This window comes from Salvia splendens, chromosome 15, assembly GCF_004379255.2.
Source record: "Salvia splendens isolate huo1 chromosome 15, SspV2, whole genome shotgun sequence".
Lineage (NCBI taxonomy): Eukaryota > Viridiplantae > Streptophyta > Magnoliopsida > Lamiales > Lamiaceae > Salvia > Salvia splendens.
The window spans coordinates 9,183,749-9,200,181 of record NC_056046.1 but is presented as its reverse complement, the minus strand read 5'-3'; the positions used below and the strand labels follow the sequence as shown (position 1 = coordinate 9,200,181).

Below are 16,433 nucleotides of genomic sequence, written 5' to 3'. Positions count from 1 at the left end.
AGTATATGCATTGTGTGTTAAAATCCCAAAAATTACCGTGGAAGAGACTGAATGATGCGCAAACAAAAGGAGGCAAAAATGGATTGTTGCTTAGTTTGCTAAAAAGTGAAATTATTCATCATTACGAAATACCCTTTCATTACATTATTACATGAATACTTAACTCGAAAATACTACTACTACTAGTCTACTACTTTGTGTTTGCAAAACAATCCAGCTAGTGTTACTGAAATAAACTCCACGGAACAAAACATACAAAAAGTACGACATATATGCCATAAATTTTATAGGAAAAAAAGAAGCCATGTTTGCGAATACACAGAAAACTCATAACAAAAACCTCGGTACACAATCCAGACGAGGGCGACAGATAACCATCGTAGCCTTAGTCTGCTAACAACTTACAATAACGAAAAACTAATGGGGTGTGATAAACACAGCGGGCAGAGACTAATCCCACAGATCTCATCTTTGTTTTTGTTTCTTGATGACAATAACTTGGCACTGCAAACTATCTCAAGCTGCCAACAGCCTTGCTCTGTGTGGAAGCCGCTTTCAATGACAACAACATCCTTGAACCGACATCTACCTGCGTTGCTTGGAGACTGTCCTCCCCGTTACTCCTGCAAAAACAAAAAGAAAAACCAAACACACTAGTCGTTAGTGTCTGAATACGACGTTGGTGCAGAAGAAAAACTTCAGCTTTTCCACCTCTGCCTTTTCTTCCTTTGCCTCCTCGCCCTTGGAGCTCTCCTCTCCTGCACACACAAAGGGAAAGTAGAAAACGTCGGCTCATTAGAAGTCGAGAGCATGAACTTAAACCCTCAAAATGACTCGGTTTTGTTTACCTCCATCTTCAGGCAAATCAGAGGTCCAGAGAGTGAGGTTGTCTCGCAACAGCTGCATAATCAAGGTGCTGTCTTTGTAAGACTCTTCGCTCAATGTATCCAACTCCGAGATGGCCTCATCAAAAGCTTGCTTCGCCAAATGGCAGGCCCTGCCCGTCATCATCAAATAACCATTTACCTTTTTTCTTATCTGGATCCAAAATGTTCGAAAAAAAAGATTAAAGGATTGTGCAAAACTAGTACCTCTCGGGGGAATTCATAATCTCGTAGAAGAACACCGAGAAGTTCAAAGCTAGACCAAGGCGGATCGGGTGAGTTGAGGGGAGCTCAGTACTTGCTGTGGCTGATGCTGCCTACATAAACACGGAAAAATTTATTAATACTCCTAGGAAGATATGACTGGAATCCCCAGTAAATATGCTTCTCGAGCTTGGATGTCAAAAAACTTGCCTCATAGCCCTTAAGCGACTGCTCAGCTGTCTCTTTTCGTTCCTCGTCTGTCTTAAACTCAGCAAGGTAACGGTAGTAGTCGCCTTTCCTGCATCCGAAAGAACCAAAAAACTTCATTACACCAGAATGAAGGACAACTATGCACTATCTTCTCAATAAAACAAACTTTTTTCAGACATTCATATTTTTTGTATATAACCAACAAGAGATCTTGATTAGTCTTACATCTTGTAGTAGAAAACTGTAGCTTCACCGGAGCCAGATGAGGGGATGAGATGCTTGTCGATGACAGAGAGAATGTCTTGGCAGATTTTGGCAAGCTCGTCCTCCACCTTCTGGCGATAGCCCTTGATCAGCTTCACGTTGTTCTCATTTCCCTTGGACTCCTCCTTCTGCTCGATCGATGACATGATCCTCCATGAAGCTCTACGGGCGCCAATCACGTTCTTGTAACCAACCGAAAGGAGGTTTCTCTCGTCCACCGACAGCTCAACATCTAGTTTCGCCACTTGCTTCATACATTCAACCATTTCTGAGAAATGAAAAACACCATGCGGATCACAAAAAACATCATTTTTTCATCATGTTTAATCCCATCATTCTGAATTCAAAGCTCATTGTAATGATGCAATGATGATGGTAAATGGAAAATTCATAACAGAGAGATGTTATTTTAACGTATTTCTAATAGAATTGAAAAAAATATTCACGAATTTTAACATACGTATAACCAAGGAATGAATCCAACAAACCTTTTAAAAAATACACATCAATGCGTTGAAAAATTGCGGATTCCAAACATGCACATTACGAATAATTCCAGAAAATAAAAACTTGAAAAGGATGATACCATCATAACGCTCGGCTTGTTCTGAAAGCTTAGCCATGTAAACATGAGTCTCTCTCTCCTCCGTCGACATTTTCTACTCTTTCCTTTTCTTCAAATCAAATTTTGTCGAAAATTAGAAAAAGGTGAGTTGTGTTGGTGAAAATTAAGCGGAGCTTGAATGAATGAGGGAGATGGTTATTATGTAGGAGAGATAAGGGAGGCACCATCAAATCTAAGCCGTTGAATTCATGGGAGTTGAGCCGCAAATTATGGAATTTGAAGAACTCGTCATTACACACGTGTGTCAAGTTGTTCAATCTCTTCCTTCGTTCGTTCGCTAATCGCCACACATGATTATATGTTAGAGCATCCACTATGGGCTCCTCCGCGATGTCAGTATTTTATCCATCTCATTCACCTGCAGTGGGACGTCTTATACCCCGCCCTATAATTTTAACTCTTATTTTGTATTTGTTTTTTTAATTTTTTTATGTTTGTAAATATATCAATTAGCAATAATAAATATAACGACACTACAAATTAAAGACAAATCCTATTGTTGGGATTTATTTTTTATATTTTATGCTTGTAAATTTGGAAAATCGTCGGAATTCATTATTGAATTTAGAGAGAAATTGAGATGGGGAAGAGAGTGGAGTGAAGGTGTGAAATGAAGTAAAAAAATTGGTGATATATATAGAAGAAAATACAAAAAAAAATTAAAAAATGAAAATGTGTGCATCATCCGGACCTATCCTCCTTACCCCGCAATGGGGCGGATGATAGGGCGAAGGACCCCATAATGGGGCGGATGATAGGGCGAAGGATGCAAAAAATGGTTCATCGTCCGCGGAGGATACATAGGACGCGGATGATGGAAATCGTATAGGGCTTGGAGCTACAGTGGAGGATGATGGGGCGGACGATGCATAGGGCGGGCTATCGTCCGCCCCACCAGTGTGGATGCTCTTCGATAATGCTTTCCACTCGTGGGTATGTATTAATCAAGATTAAGACTACTCCAAAACTTAGTATACGTATATACCCCAGAGATAAAGTTGATTAAAATTAATATTGTAGTGTAATTTAATAAATATAATCAAAAAATTATATAGAGAGATTTAAATGATTGGTATCAAAATTAAATACAAGTCCCATATAAAATCGATTATTTAAATATAAAACCTAGTTTAAAGTAGCAGATTGCGTTCCCATATTCCTTCAACAAATCAGAGCAATGCTTCGACCTACAAAATTCACCAGACCTTCCCTAGCCCTCCTCCACTTCCACTTCCAGTCCTTAACCGCCACCGCCGCCGCCGCTGTTGCGCCGCCAAACACTCGAACCCAGATCGACGAAGCCCACCTCCTTCGAGTCTGCACAATCCTCTACCAACAGCAAAATTCTCCCGACGCAAAGCTGCACACCAATCTCAACAAAACCCAATTCCATCTAACCCACGAATTCTTTCTTCAAGTCTGCAACAAGTTCCCATATTCATGGCGGCCCGTCTACAAATTCCACCAATTTTCCACTTCCCACCCGCACTTCGCCCACACCGCCACCACCTTCAACAAGATCCTCGACGTCGTCGGAAAATCAAGAAACCTCGATCTCTTCTGGCCCCTCTGCAGAGAAGCCGGCGAGCGCCGCCTCGTCAATGTCAAGACCTACATAATCGCGCTGCGCACATTAGCCGCCGCGAGGGAATTGAAGAAATGCGTCGAGTTCTTCCATTTGATGAATGGTTTTGGGTACGAGTATAAAGTCGAGATCTTTAACGCCGTGGTTGAGGTTTTGTGTAGGAACAAGCTTGCTGATGAGGCAAAGCATGTTGTGGTGAAGTTGAGGGATTGGATTAGGCCCGATTCGGATACCTATAGGTGGTTGATTCATGGGTTTTGTGAAGTGGGAGATTTGATTGAGGCGTCGAAGCTGTGGAATTTGATGGTGGAGGAGGAGGGTTTGGAGCCTTGTGTTGAAGTGGTGGAGTTGATTTTGGAGGGTTTGTTCAAGAGCAATAAGTTTGGTGAAGGGTTGAAGCTTTTTCAATCGATGAGAGTGAGGAGGGTGGAGCGTTTGGGGCTGTCGACGTATCGCCTTGTGATAGAGTGGCTGTGTAGGAAGGGGAAAATGGGGGAGAGTTATGAGGTTTTTGAGGAGATGAAGACGAGGGGGATTGAGCCGGACAATGAGATACTAGGATGGATAGTGTATGGGCTTATGAGTAGGGGGAGATTGAGGGAGGCTTATGGAGTGTATCAAAGTGTGGAGAATGGGGATGTGTGTGTGTACCATGGGATGATCAAGGGGCTGTTGAAGTTGAAGAAGGCGGGTGAGGCGACAGAGGTGTTTAGGGAGATGGTGAGGCGGGGGTGTGAGCCCACGATGCACACCTACGTGATGCTGCTGCAGGGGCATTTGGGGAGGCGGGGGCGGAGAGGGGAGGATCCGTTGGTGAACTTTGATACAATCTTCGTTGGGGGGTTAATCAAAGCAGGGAAATCATTGGAGGCGACTAAGTATGTGGAGAGAGCGATTAATAGAGGTGTTGAGGTTCCGAGGTTTGATTACAACAAGTTCTTGCATTACTTCTCTAATGAGGAAGGTGCGGCGATGTTTGAGGCTATGGCTGTGAAGTTGAGGGAAGTTGGTTTGTTTGATTTGGCTGATATATTAGCTAGGTATGGGGTGAAGATGGCCACGAGAGATCGAAGAAGAAACAGAGATGACCGCTCACTTGCATCATCTCCTCAGTAATATTAATGGTAAAAAAAATGTGTCAGTTTGTGAAGAATGGTTTTTGGCAGAGGAGTAGGCGCTGGTCGGTCCCGTTATCTACGTCGATAACCCTTGCTTCCCAGTGAAGACGAGCAGCAACAGTTTTTGCCATCTCTATCAGATCGATCTTGTCGGAAATGACAACCCACCCCTGTCACGATTATCACCAGATTTAATAAAAAAAACATTTGAATGTGAATATTTGAAGCATATAAAACTCTTACACATTACCTCAGGCCGGAGAATTCGATCCATGTCGAAGATCAGATCGGTAATGCTGCACTTGTCTGAAACCAGGTGGGATAACAGACCCTTTGCATGAAGCATATCGTATGTCCGAGAATATGTAGGGAAAGGCTCACCCCTCACAAGTAGTAATATTATTTCAGTATCGCCACATTTTAAGGAGACGTTTTGTTTTTGGACGATAGAAGCATTGGATCTTACCAGTTATGTACAACACCTGCAAAGCCTTGATCAAGAATGAAAGGGAGGGTGCTGCTTTCACCCATAGGAACAACATTCATCACCCGCACCGAGTGCCCACCTTCCAGTAGGGCAGCGTTCAAGCCTCCGTAGCGGTCTGAGAAGATCAAAGGAGATAGCAATGGCCAGTAGTTTCTCAGAGAGGATCTCCAGAACTCCAGATCTTGAGAAAATTCTTGAGGATGAATTCCTGTAAAGCCAAGTTAAATAATGTATTGATATGATGTGATTTAAGCAACTAATTTATGGCATTACATACCATGGATTTGAAAGTCCAGAGAAGCAGAAGATCTGTTCTGAAGTGGTGTCCAATGTTTGCTGGTGGTTCCACTTAAGCATTTCACAAGTGGTTTGTAGTATGATAGGCCATCCTCTCTCTCACATAGAGGGAAAAGATCCTTGCTAATAATTGGGAATCAAAATCACAAATAATCAAGTACAGTACTATTTCATTTGGGAGAGAGAAACGGGGTAGACATTGCATAAGAGAGGAGAGATTACCAGGAAGCATAGCAATGAGAATCTGTAGTTTTCTGCCAGATGAAAGTCCCGTCTTGCTCAGACAAAAGATTCCAACAAAGCTTTTTGATGAATTGTTCAAAAGGACTTGAAGCACTTCCCCTTTTGGAGCCCGGAGAACTTCTGCGTCCTCTGCTCCGAGGTGAGGTCAAAACAAGGTAGCCTCCAGGCTTAAGTACTCTGTCAACTTCAATAAGAAACATGCCATCTGATGACAGACAAACTTATCATGAGTCCAAAGAAAGTATCTACTCAAAATCCGATTTGCATGCTTCAAGGAGAATGAGTGAGCGAGTGTGCGTCTTTGTGTATCCATCGTCTATTTACAGTTTTCAAACGAGATATGATGTAATAAAGGTGTCAATTTGTTGGGAGAACTGTCAACTGCAAGCTGCAAAAAGGTCTGTCACTGATAACTAATTTTGCTTTCTTTTCCACAAATATAAGTACTTCTGATTTCCTTTTCACCTGTAACTAGGGATGTCAATGTAACCAGAACCCGTGGGCCGGCCCGAATAACCCGATAAAAATACAGGGTTAGGGTTGTAATTTCGCAGCCCGAATTTAAAATCGGGCCATTCGGGCTGACCCGTTCGGGTTGTCGGGTTAGGCGGGCTGACCCATTCGGGTTACGGGTCGGCCCGTCGGGTTGAAGGTTTCTGCACAGCGAGCAGTTTTTGTAACGGTCATAACTTTCTCTACAAAGCTCCGATTGAGGCGTGCAATATATCCACGCGAAGCTCTTTCGAAGACGAAGAGAATGATATGTATTAGAGGTTTAGCAAACTTCAAAATCGCGAGAAACATTGACTCAAACAAGGCTGCTGCACATCCACATATTTTGTGTACATTTTCTAATCAATTTTCTATCATTTCTCAACAAACATGTAAACATACCAAAATATAGAAATATAATCAAAATCATCCAAGACAACCCTCTAAAACCATGCAAAATCCAAATACGTCAACCGACTATATAAGATCACAAAAAAATCACCATGTGGTTCATGGATTCATAAATACGCGTATATAAAAGCTTTCTTTTAGTATATTTCCAATATAATAGTGCAAAGTGTTTTGACGCCGCTTCGTCATTGAATTATGCGTACTTTGATGATTCTTAAAACAAAGATAAATTATTATTTGACTTATTTACAGCTGGAATAAATTAAATTTGACCAATTATAATTCAAGAAAACTTAGAGTTACTCCAATTAGCTAGCATCTTGATAATTCACTCTTTAACAATTCAAAATATTTTTGTTACATCTACGATGCACCTCTCACGTTACAAAAATTTTATTTAATTTTCTACGAATTGATTTATGTTTGAATTTTGAAACAAAGTGTTGATTTATGTTTTAAATACATAAACATAAACATACTATTGATAGATATTTTGTAAATAATTATGTAATGAATAAGTTATTTAAATTTAAATAACTTAATCTTTTTTAAAAATATTAAAGAAAATTAAAAATATGTATTTCATTATTGAATGATTAATTAAAAATATGTATATAATTAAAGAAAATTTAAAATACGTATTATTTTTTGAAAATATTAAAAGAATTAAAAATACGCATTGACCCGAATAACCCGGTGGGTTAGCCCGAAACCCGAAGGGTTAGGGTTAGGGTCGAACTTTTATAACCCGAAAAAATCATAACCCGAATAGCCCGTACCCGAATGGCCCGACAACCCGAACGGGTTGGCCCGAACCCGAACGGGTTGGCCCGATTGACATCCCTACCTGTAACAACTCCAAACAATCTCCAATCGTTTCACAGTGCTAAAAGCCACCATTACTAAACACAGCCTTTGATTTTTTTTCTTAGATTATAACTTAAGGGCATAACACAATATCTTAGAGCAAACATTGATATAGTACCTTTGTCATCCCAGAAAATGCCACACTGGGCACAGTGAACCATATCATATGATAAAGACGGGAAAGGTAGCTGTCTCGAGAAGAAGTTGCCGCCATACAAACAGCCATCAATTAAAGTGAAAGCAGATGCGCACCAAAGCTACCAAACCCACAGCCAATGTCTAAAACATTGAGCACCTGTAATTGATCAGACCAAAAAAAAGAAAGACAGACTTCAAATACCACAATATTAAGTTATAAAATGCACTAGCTAACTGCAGAACGAATTTGACAACCTATGGATTCAGCTGAAAATTACATGCTACGATAAAACTGTTTATTGCAAGGGAAATCTTACACCAGCTTGATGAAACTCATTGTCACTCCCCAGTCCTATCATCTTGGCAATCTGATTAGAATAATCTCTGACATCATCAGCAGTCATTCCATCATTTGAATGAAAAGTAATTTGGTTCTCTTCTAGCAACATAAGTCTGATAGAAGTTGCAAAAACATGAGCAAGTTATGCTAAAATAACACACCAAAAATGTCATTTAAAATCAAGAATACCTTTTCATCTTGCTTCCAGACGAAAGGAACTGATCCTTGCTCAGCTTCACATTTCCGCTCCATATAACATCTCTACCACCAGGCCAGGTCAATGGGTCAGACAATGCTGCGTGTTTCTCAATACTTCACAATGACGATCAAACTCCTCGCCATCTTTGAAACCAGCTAGCAAGTTGGCAGATACATTGTAGCAAGGAACACCATTCTCCATTTCCTTCCCATACGAACCGTAATCATTTATACAATTAGCTCCCAAATTTCTCAACTCCTAATAATGATTCACTGCTTGTGCTCTCAACCTTCTATAACTTGAATAAATATTAGGTCTCGCTGAGGCAGTAGCAGAATCAAATTTACCAGACAAATAAGATCTGGAAATCAAGCCAAAGACAGTGATTACACAACATTAACCAGTTAATCTGCGGTCTCTGGCACATAACATATGGTAGGTTATTGTGCGAAGAAGTTCTCATCTCCAATTTCTGCCCTGTCTTCAACATAAAATCACAGGACTTATCTCTGCTCTAATTTTCCATTCAAGCATCTACCGAACCATGAAATCCAGCAATTTCTTCAATATAGGATCCACAATCTGCTCAAAACAACCAAAATACCAGATCATGAAAATCCACCAGCTGAAATTAGCACTAATACATCGACTGGCGCAACAGTACCAATTGAACCAACAAAACCTTCTACTTAAATGAACAATAACGAATCTGAACTCATATCAATTACTCTGCCGATGAATCAAAGCGTGCAGAGCAAACTTGAACAGTTCACCAAAAGAATAAAAAAAAAAGGAAGAGCGATCCATGAAAGAATATGGATCAAAATTGAGTGTATAGTAGTAAAAAACAGTAAATGAAGATAAAGCACAGATGAGATCCAAAACGCACGAAAATGCATATTATTAGACGAGGAAAATCATAATGGAAATGTTTACCGGCACATGAAAGAAGCAGCGTGAAAGAGGTATGGGTGCAAACAGTGGAGGTTGAGTAGCAGAGTAAGGGTGTCCACTATAAGGTGGACACGCCCAATAGCCCCGCCCCAGTTTTGTGTCCATAGCCCCGGATTTTTGTCCATAGCCCCAAAATTCTATTTCCGCGACTATAGTGGACACCTCCAATAGCCCCCAAATTTTATAATCAACTTTCATTTTATTAATGTTTCAAGTAATTACGAAAAAATTTATCGGGATATACGTACGTAGACGAAGTCGACTATACGAATTAAGAATAAAAATAAAATTTAACTTTAAATTAAAATACAAATTAAAATAAAAATAAAAATTAAACACACTAATTTAAAATTAAAATTAAAAGTGAACACTACATTGAATCTAGTACAAATCACGACCAAGTTTACGCAACGCCACCACCTCCCCTACGTGCCCACACTTCTTCAATCAAATCCGCCTGCAGTATGTTATGTGATGTGGTCCTGCGCATATCCGCGAAGCGTTGGATCAAATATTCATTGCTCCGTGGTACGCCCATCTCGATGGGCGCGGAGGCGACACCGTGACTTGTACTTGCGCCCTCTTCCGGCGCCCATCGCTCTGCCGCAAATCCTTCATCTTCTATTATCATATTATGCAATATGATACAAGCTAACATAATATTGGCGACATCATCTTCGTGCCAAACTCGTGTCGGACACCGTATTATAGCCCACCGCGATTGGAGGACACCAAAAGCCCGATCAACGTCCTTCCTAGCACTCTCTTGTTTGCGCGCGAAATATTGTTTCTTCAGTCCTACTGGCTGGCGGACAGTCTTCACGAATACGGGCCACCGAGGATATATTCCATCTGCCAAATAGTAGCCCCTACTGTACTGCGTACCGTTGGCTACGAAGCTGATATCTGGTCCCTCACCCCGGCACTCCTCGTTGAAGAGCGGCGACGACTGAAGAACATTGATGTCGTTGTTCGAACCCGCCACGCCGAAATACGCATGCCAGATCTTCAGACGGTAGTCTGCAATGGCTTCCAGTATCATCGTTGGATGTTTGCTTTTGAATCCAGTAGTGAACTGGCCTTTCCATGCCACGGGGCAGTTCCTCCACTCCCAATGCATGCAATCGATACTTCCTAACATTCCTGGGAAGCCGTGCACCGCCCCGTGCATATCCAGTAGGTGCTGACACTCATCCGGTTTGGGCTTCCGTAGAAACTCTCCACCGAAAATTTCCCGGATCCCCTTACAGAACTGCCTAAGCACTGTGAGGCTAGTCGTCTCACCCATCTGTAGGTATTCATCGAACATGTCCGCTGGTCCGGCGTAGGCAAGCTGTCGGATTGCAGCGGTGCACTTCTGTTGTGTGGACAGCCCGATCCGGCCAGCCGCATCACGCCGGAGAGTGAAGCATCGGTAATGCTCAGCCAAATTCGTCGCTATATAGTTGAACAGCCGCTGTGACATCCTGAATCTCCGGCGGAATATCTCGGGTGGATAACGGGGGTTATCCACAAAGTAATCATCCATTAGACGTTGGTGAGCACCGACGTGGTCTCGTGGGATTGTCCGCCGATGAGTAATGGTGCGAGGGATCGGATCCTCCGCAGCCTCCGCCTCCTCTGCCAAACCGGCCGCTACCTGCTGGGCGGCCTGGTGTTGCATCTTTTGAAGCATAGCATTCCAGTTGTCTCTCCACATATTGTTCATTTCCGACCCAAAATTGTAGTGAGAGAAATTTGTATAGATGTTGTATTGGAATGGTGTGAAAATAATGAATGGAGTGGGGTGTATTTATAGATGAATTGAAGTGTAAAAAAAAACAAAAACAAAAAAATCGGAAAATCGCCAGCCGCGGCGGTTGTCCTCCGCTATAGGAGGCGCGCCTATAGGCGCGGCTATAAGGACGCACGTCGCGTCCTCGCCCCGCACGCGGCTATCCCGCATCCGCCGCCTCCCTCCCCCCTCGCCGCGTCCACCTCCGAGGCGGACACCCCCCTCACTATGATAGCCGCGCCTTTCTCCCCCCTCCGCCCCCAATCGCGGCGACCGCCGCGGCGTGTCCATAGTGGACACTCTAAGTGACCACTGGATTCAAGAGAGAGAAATTATGAGCAGCCTTTTAGAGCATCTCCAATAGGTTAGGACGTCAAATAGCCCTCAAATAGCCTTCACACTGCCACATCATCAGCACTACAATTCTCCTGCCACATCAGCTTGCCACATCAACTGGACATCAAATAGCCCTCACATAGCCTTCACACTACCTATCCACATCACTAATAACAATTATATAATTTAATTTACACTCGTATCAACATACGAAATTTAATTTACGAGATAAATACGGAAAATTCGAATAATAATATTAAAATTTAAAAAGTACATTAATTTTTTTAAAAAAAGTACAATAATTAAAAAAATTACATTTAAAAAATTACATAAATTTGCATAAAAACTAACGCCTTGCAATCCTCCGCGCCCACAACTCTTCAACTAAATCCTTTTGCAGTCGAATATGAGCCTCCGTCTGACGCATGTCGGCATGTGCTTGGAGGAGGGCTCCAATGCGTTAACAATACGCATAAATAAGTCCCGCCTCATCCTAAAACGACGCCTGAAATGGTTGGCGTCAAAACGCGGCTCCTCTGCGAAGTAATTTGTGAACAGGCGCTGATGTGCAGCTTCATGATCACGATGCACCACTTGTCGACGGTGGACAACTGGTCGTGGGCGAGGTGCCGCCGGCTGCATATAACTCTGCATCCATCGATCAACCTCACGGCTCATATAGGCATCTAGCTCTTCGTTCATCATACGCTCGTACTCATCCGCATCCCCACCACTACCACCGGCATTACTCATTTCTTAAATTGATCTTGAACAGAAAGTAAGGTAGAGAGAATACTCGTTAAAACAAGTGGTGCGAATGAAAATGAGGTTCAACGTGTGTATATATAGTGTTTTCGAAAAACAAAAAAAAAATTAAATCCGACGCCGGTTTGGCGCCGATCCGGGACGCACAATGGCGCCCGTGAGGATCGGCGTCGGAACCGGCGTCAGCGCGGGAATCGGCATGGCGACGCCGATTTTGACGCCGATTTCGCCGACGCCGGTTCCAATGGTTCGGCGTCAAACCGGCGTCGGCGAAAAATCGGCGTCGCGGTGGTGACGCCGGTTATTGGAGATGCTCTTATTGTGTAAATTTATGTTTCGCGAGTATGAGTGAGTGTGTGTGCCATGACAGAGAGAGTAGTGGGAGCGGGAATCAAAAGTTTAAGATATTAGAATATTTGTTCCTGGAAGGAGAAAGATGGCATCAGTTTTTGTCTTGACATGTAGGAGTAGTAGTTTTTCTCTAAGTAGCCCCCTCACTCCTCAGGAGTCAGGCCCTCACCCATTCATTATGTTTTAACTTTAAATTTTAATTTCTTGAATTTCTTCCACATTTTCTTTATTTTTTTGCGACACTTCATAAATTGACAGATATTATATTTGGCTGATAAATAATGTGACACTCAACTAATTAGCTGCTTCAAGCCTAAAACGGTAGGACAATATAATGTAAAATGGGCTGGAAATTTGGGATCCCATGTGTTCCCATCTCTCATTAATTACGGTTGGATTTTCAAATATTCACATTGATAAATCAACCCAAATCGACTAAATTTAGGGACTTAGCTCTTTGGTTCTTTAAAAAGATTGCAACTTGAAATTTACAGGAATAATACTACTAGTATATTTCTCAGAAGTAAAGAATACTTCAGATTACTTTATTAAAATAATTTTAAAGTGCATGTCACTGTAAAATCTTTTTACTAAAAAGCTTATTCTTCGGATTTGTGAATTCCTCTATTTCCAGAAGTATTTCTATCTGCCGAATACCATGTGTGTCTGTGATGTAATACCAAAAACTCAAATTGGAAATGGGAAATATAATTAATCTTGTTACAAGAAAGATGGGCACTACGGATTACAGAGTGCAGCTTTGATGGTATTAACTAGAATCTCTTCATTTAAAGATCGACCTGAAAAAAAAAACATTTTCATCTGCACTGCATCCATTTATGTTGTCTCTCTAAAATGGCTTGATTTGGGAAAATGCATACCTATAAAAACAATTTTGTTCACTCTGTCATCTTCATTTCTCCAGTTTCGAGTTGGAACAATCTCATATACTTCCCTCACAGCCTGCAAATGTACCAGTAAACAGTTTGCAATCTTATATGTCGATCACATGTAATTTTATCAACAAAATACTGCATAATTCACCTGTAGGGTATGCAGCTGATCTGAATTTGCAATATTCAAAACCCCTTTGCATCGATAAACGTCCATTCCGTATTTTTTGTCCCAAAGGAGCTCCTCAATCCACACCTTGGCCTGGAAAATGAGTGCATGAAAGTTTGTGAAGTGATGGAAAAGAGAGCTGAGATCCATGGATATAATATCAGACGGCATGATTATTCACCACCAGAATACACACAAAATATGTGGTTTTTATGACATTAGTGAAAAATGATGTTAACAAAAGAATTACCAGATGTTACAGTTGTTATGACTACTATCAAATTAATACGTACCTTCTCTAGATGTAGTTCCTTTGGCTCAGAAATGCACAAGGTTCTAACACCACTGTCATGAAGATCACTTGTAGATAGATTTCGATTCTCTCTCAATAGTGCTTCCAAATGAGTGGCATGCTGAAATGAAAAGTGAAAATATATTGTTTATTTTGCCTTAATCACAAACAAGAATGCCACGACACACAGTCAAAAGTGAAGATGATTTTGACAAAGAAGCTTACTGTAGCGTCATATGCTCGGCGGTCCAGTATCATGGACAAGTCAACTTGGCAGCGAACAGAACGGATAATAGTAGCAAGGGAATTAATGTTATGAATGTCTTTTTCAAGATCTTCAAGAGCTACTCCGGAATCATCAGAAGAAACTAGATCAACCTTATTAAGGATCACAACATCCTGTAGAAACAGAAAGAAACAAACGTCGCATTGGATTTGACCCGACATTGCTAGAATTACTGGATGAAGCAGCAAATAGGTTTCATATTTGGACCTATGAAGTGGAGAACAATCACAACCAAATGAAACAATTACCGCAAATGCTATTTGATTGTAAGCTTCAGGAAATGACGATGAATCGTGATTTGCTTCAAGCTGATAACGGAGGTTTTTAGCATCTACAACCTTAAAAGAAACAATATTCATTGGATGGGGACTGGAAAAAATATTTTTTGATGAGAAATCTAAAATTCGGTGACAATGAGAAGGAAGCTCACAGTGATAATCGAATCGAGCCTGACATCTGACTCCAATTGATCATCCAACCAGAGCACAGATGCCAGAGGTGCAGGGTTTGCCAGCCCTGTAGTCTCAAGTAGTATATGATCAAGCCTGTGTGTAAAAGAAACTTTAATCAAATAATCCAGACATATTTCATCATATACGATAAATATACCTAAAAGTTCAAGAGGAATTTTGTATCATGTAGTTAAAATTACACAAGTTTCCACTACGAATCATCAATGCATATTGCATGATTCTAAAAACCATATGCAACCTTATAGAAGGTTTATAGGTTCACATGCTGATATACCCTGTCGTAGCGAAACATTTGTTTAGCGATCAACATACTTGCAAGGTTAGCTATTCATCCTTGCTATTCAAAGTTTCAAACTACAATCAAACTTTGCCGATACGAAAAAATGCCTTTAAAGCCAATCACATGGTGCTTAACAATAAAATCAGCATCTTAAAATATTAAGAGTGGTCAATTTGTCACGCATTTTCATCCAAACATACTGTATTTAGATCTAACCTTTCTTTCCTCTCTATAAGTTGCTCCAGTGCCTGAACCAAGCTGTGCTTAACAGTACAACATATGCATCCATTCGCAAGTTCAACCCACTCCTCCACTAATGCTCCACCTTCTCCTTCATTAATCATTGCTCTCTCCACTCCTATCTCTTCCCCAAACTCATTCAATATTACAGCTATTTTCTTCCCATGTTGTCCATTCAATATAGAACTCACCAACTACACAGATAAAAAAAACCTCATTTGCTAGATCTTTACAAGAAAAACTATCAAACGACTGCATTTTTACATAATCACTGAATTTGAAAAGCAATTATATATGTACTTTTTTTTATACAATCATGCACAGGCAACTCAACTAGCCTCCAACTAAAAGTCGAGTTTATGCAAGTTACTTTAGATTGAGTTGTGGAAATATTTACATAATCGGCTTTTCAATTTTAAAATTTCGAGTAAACGAAACTTATTACGCTTCATTTCAGCTCAGACTTCGCCAAATTCTCTGAAAATTCACACATTCATCTAAAAATCACATTCAGTAAAATTCACTAACTCCGGGAAATTTGGCTAAAGCAAACCAATCAGTATACAGAATCAAACTGAAGCTGCGAATTTATTATAATCGTTTCTTACCGTCGATTTCCCTGCACCGAGATATCCTGTGATGACGGTGACGCCAACCGGTTGAGCTTCTGGAAGATCTGGCTGTAGATTATCACGCTGCTCGACGACTGAAGGCAGCGGCGTCTTATCTTCAACGACGTCGTCGATTGCGATGGCCATCGGCGGTTCTTCGTCGTCGTAGGGTTCCATTTTCGCTTCGGTCGGGTCTCTCCTATGAGGTTTTTCCAGCTGAAAGTGTGATTAGTATACCAGAGGAGAGTTGAATTTCATATGCAATCGGCTGTCTCGTTAATCTCTTAACTATTCATGAGTCGTACCATGCATCTCTTATTCGTCTCTTAACCCTCTCATCCCTTAATTATTTATTCAATTTTATTTTTATTTCCAATAAATTCAATTAATAAAAACACCCTTCATTAAATAAAATAAAATAAAATAAAATTACAACTACAAATTCTAAAAAAAAATTAAAAACACATAATTAAAATCCAAAAAAAATATTAAAAATGCATAATTTAATTTCTTCCGCACACTCTAATGGTTGCCAAAGTTTGTCCAAATGTGCTCCATTAGATCATCATGGATAGGGCTGGCAATTTTTGACACGACACGATAACACGACACGAACCGGCACGAAAATAATGGGTTTGGGTCAGA

General features: G+C 40.8%; 3 protein-coding genes and 1 pseudogene across 3 annotated transcripts; 1 reads left to right on the top strand and 3 right to left on the bottom strand.

Annotated features, from left to right (window-relative positions):
* Nucleotides 1-253: 253 nt before the first annotated feature.
* On the bottom strand, nt 254-2,415 carry LOC121769256 (14-3-3-like protein GF14 iota). Its single transcript, XM_042166007.1, has 8 exons — nt 2,352-2,415; nt 2,149-2,236; nt 1,524-1,830; nt 1,299-1,386; nt 1,092-1,201; nt 849-997; nt 712-758; nt 254-623 (listed from the first exon to the last, which is right to left on the bottom strand). Exons 2-8 carry the CDS (start codon nt 2,216-2,218, stop codon nt 618-620), a joined length of 777 nt encoding a protein of 258 aa, XP_042021941.1. The 5' UTR covers nt 2,219-2,236; nt 2,352-2,415; the 3' UTR covers nt 254-617.
* Nucleotides 2,416-3,235: 820 nt separating this feature from the next.
* On the top strand, nt 3,236-5,660 carry LOC121769254 (putative pentatricopeptide repeat-containing protein At1g26500). Its single transcript, XM_042166006.1, has one exon. The coding sequence runs from the start codon at nt 3,365-3,367 to the stop codon at nt 4,886-4,888; it is 1,524 nt and encodes a 507-aa protein (XP_042021940.1). The 5' UTR covers nt 3,236-3,364; the 3' UTR covers nt 4,889-5,660.
* LOC121769255 lies at nt 4,911-9,236 on the bottom strand (annotated as a pseudogene).
* A 3,971-nt stretch (nt 9,237-13,207) lies between these two features.
* Nucleotides 13,208-16,048, bottom strand: LOC121767283 (COBW domain-containing protein 1-like). The gene is made up of 9 exons (XM_042163523.1): nt 15,786-16,048; nt 15,154-15,371; nt 14,615-14,729; nt 14,433-14,522; nt 14,124-14,297; nt 13,900-14,019; nt 13,589-13,699; nt 13,426-13,507; nt 13,208-13,344 (listed from the first exon to the last, which is right to left on the bottom strand). Exons 1-9 carry the CDS (start codon nt 15,963-15,965, stop codon nt 13,283-13,285), a joined length of 1,152 nt encoding a protein of 383 aa, XP_042019457.1. The 5' UTR covers nt 15,966-16,048; the 3' UTR covers nt 13,208-13,282.
* Nucleotides 16,049-16,433: the final 385 nt, after the last annotated feature.

Excerpts from the sequence above, each read along its gene's own strand:
- LOC121769256 (XM_042166007.1), bottom strand. The coding sequence starts at position 2,218 with ATGTCGACGGAGGAGAGAGAGACTCATGTTTACATGGCTAAGCTTTCA. Across the intron at positions 1,831-2,148 it reads ACAAGCCGAGCGTTATGATG|AAATGGTTGAATGTATGAAG; the intron begins GTATCATCCTTT and ends TTCATTTCTCAG. Across the intron at positions 759-848 it reads TGATTTGCCTGAAGATGGAG|GAGAGGAGAGCTCCAAGGGC; the intron begins GTAAACAAAACC and ends TTGTGTGTGCAG.
- LOC121769254 (XM_042166006.1), top strand. The coding sequence starts at position 3,365 with ATGCTTCGACCTACAAAATTCACCAGACCTTCCCTAGCCCTCCTCCAC.
- LOC121767283 (XM_042163523.1), bottom strand. The coding sequence starts at position 15,965 with ATGGAACCCTACGACGACGAAGAACCGCCGATGGCCATCGCAATCGAC. Across the intron at positions 13,700-13,899 it reads AGGAACTACATCTAGAGAAG|GCCAAGGTGTGGATTGAGGA; the intron begins GTACGTATTAAT and ends CTCATTTTCCAG. Across the intron at positions 13,508-13,588 it reads ATCAGCTGCATACCCTACAG|GCTGTGAGGGAAGTATATGA; the intron begins GTGAATTATGCA and ends GTACATTTGCAG.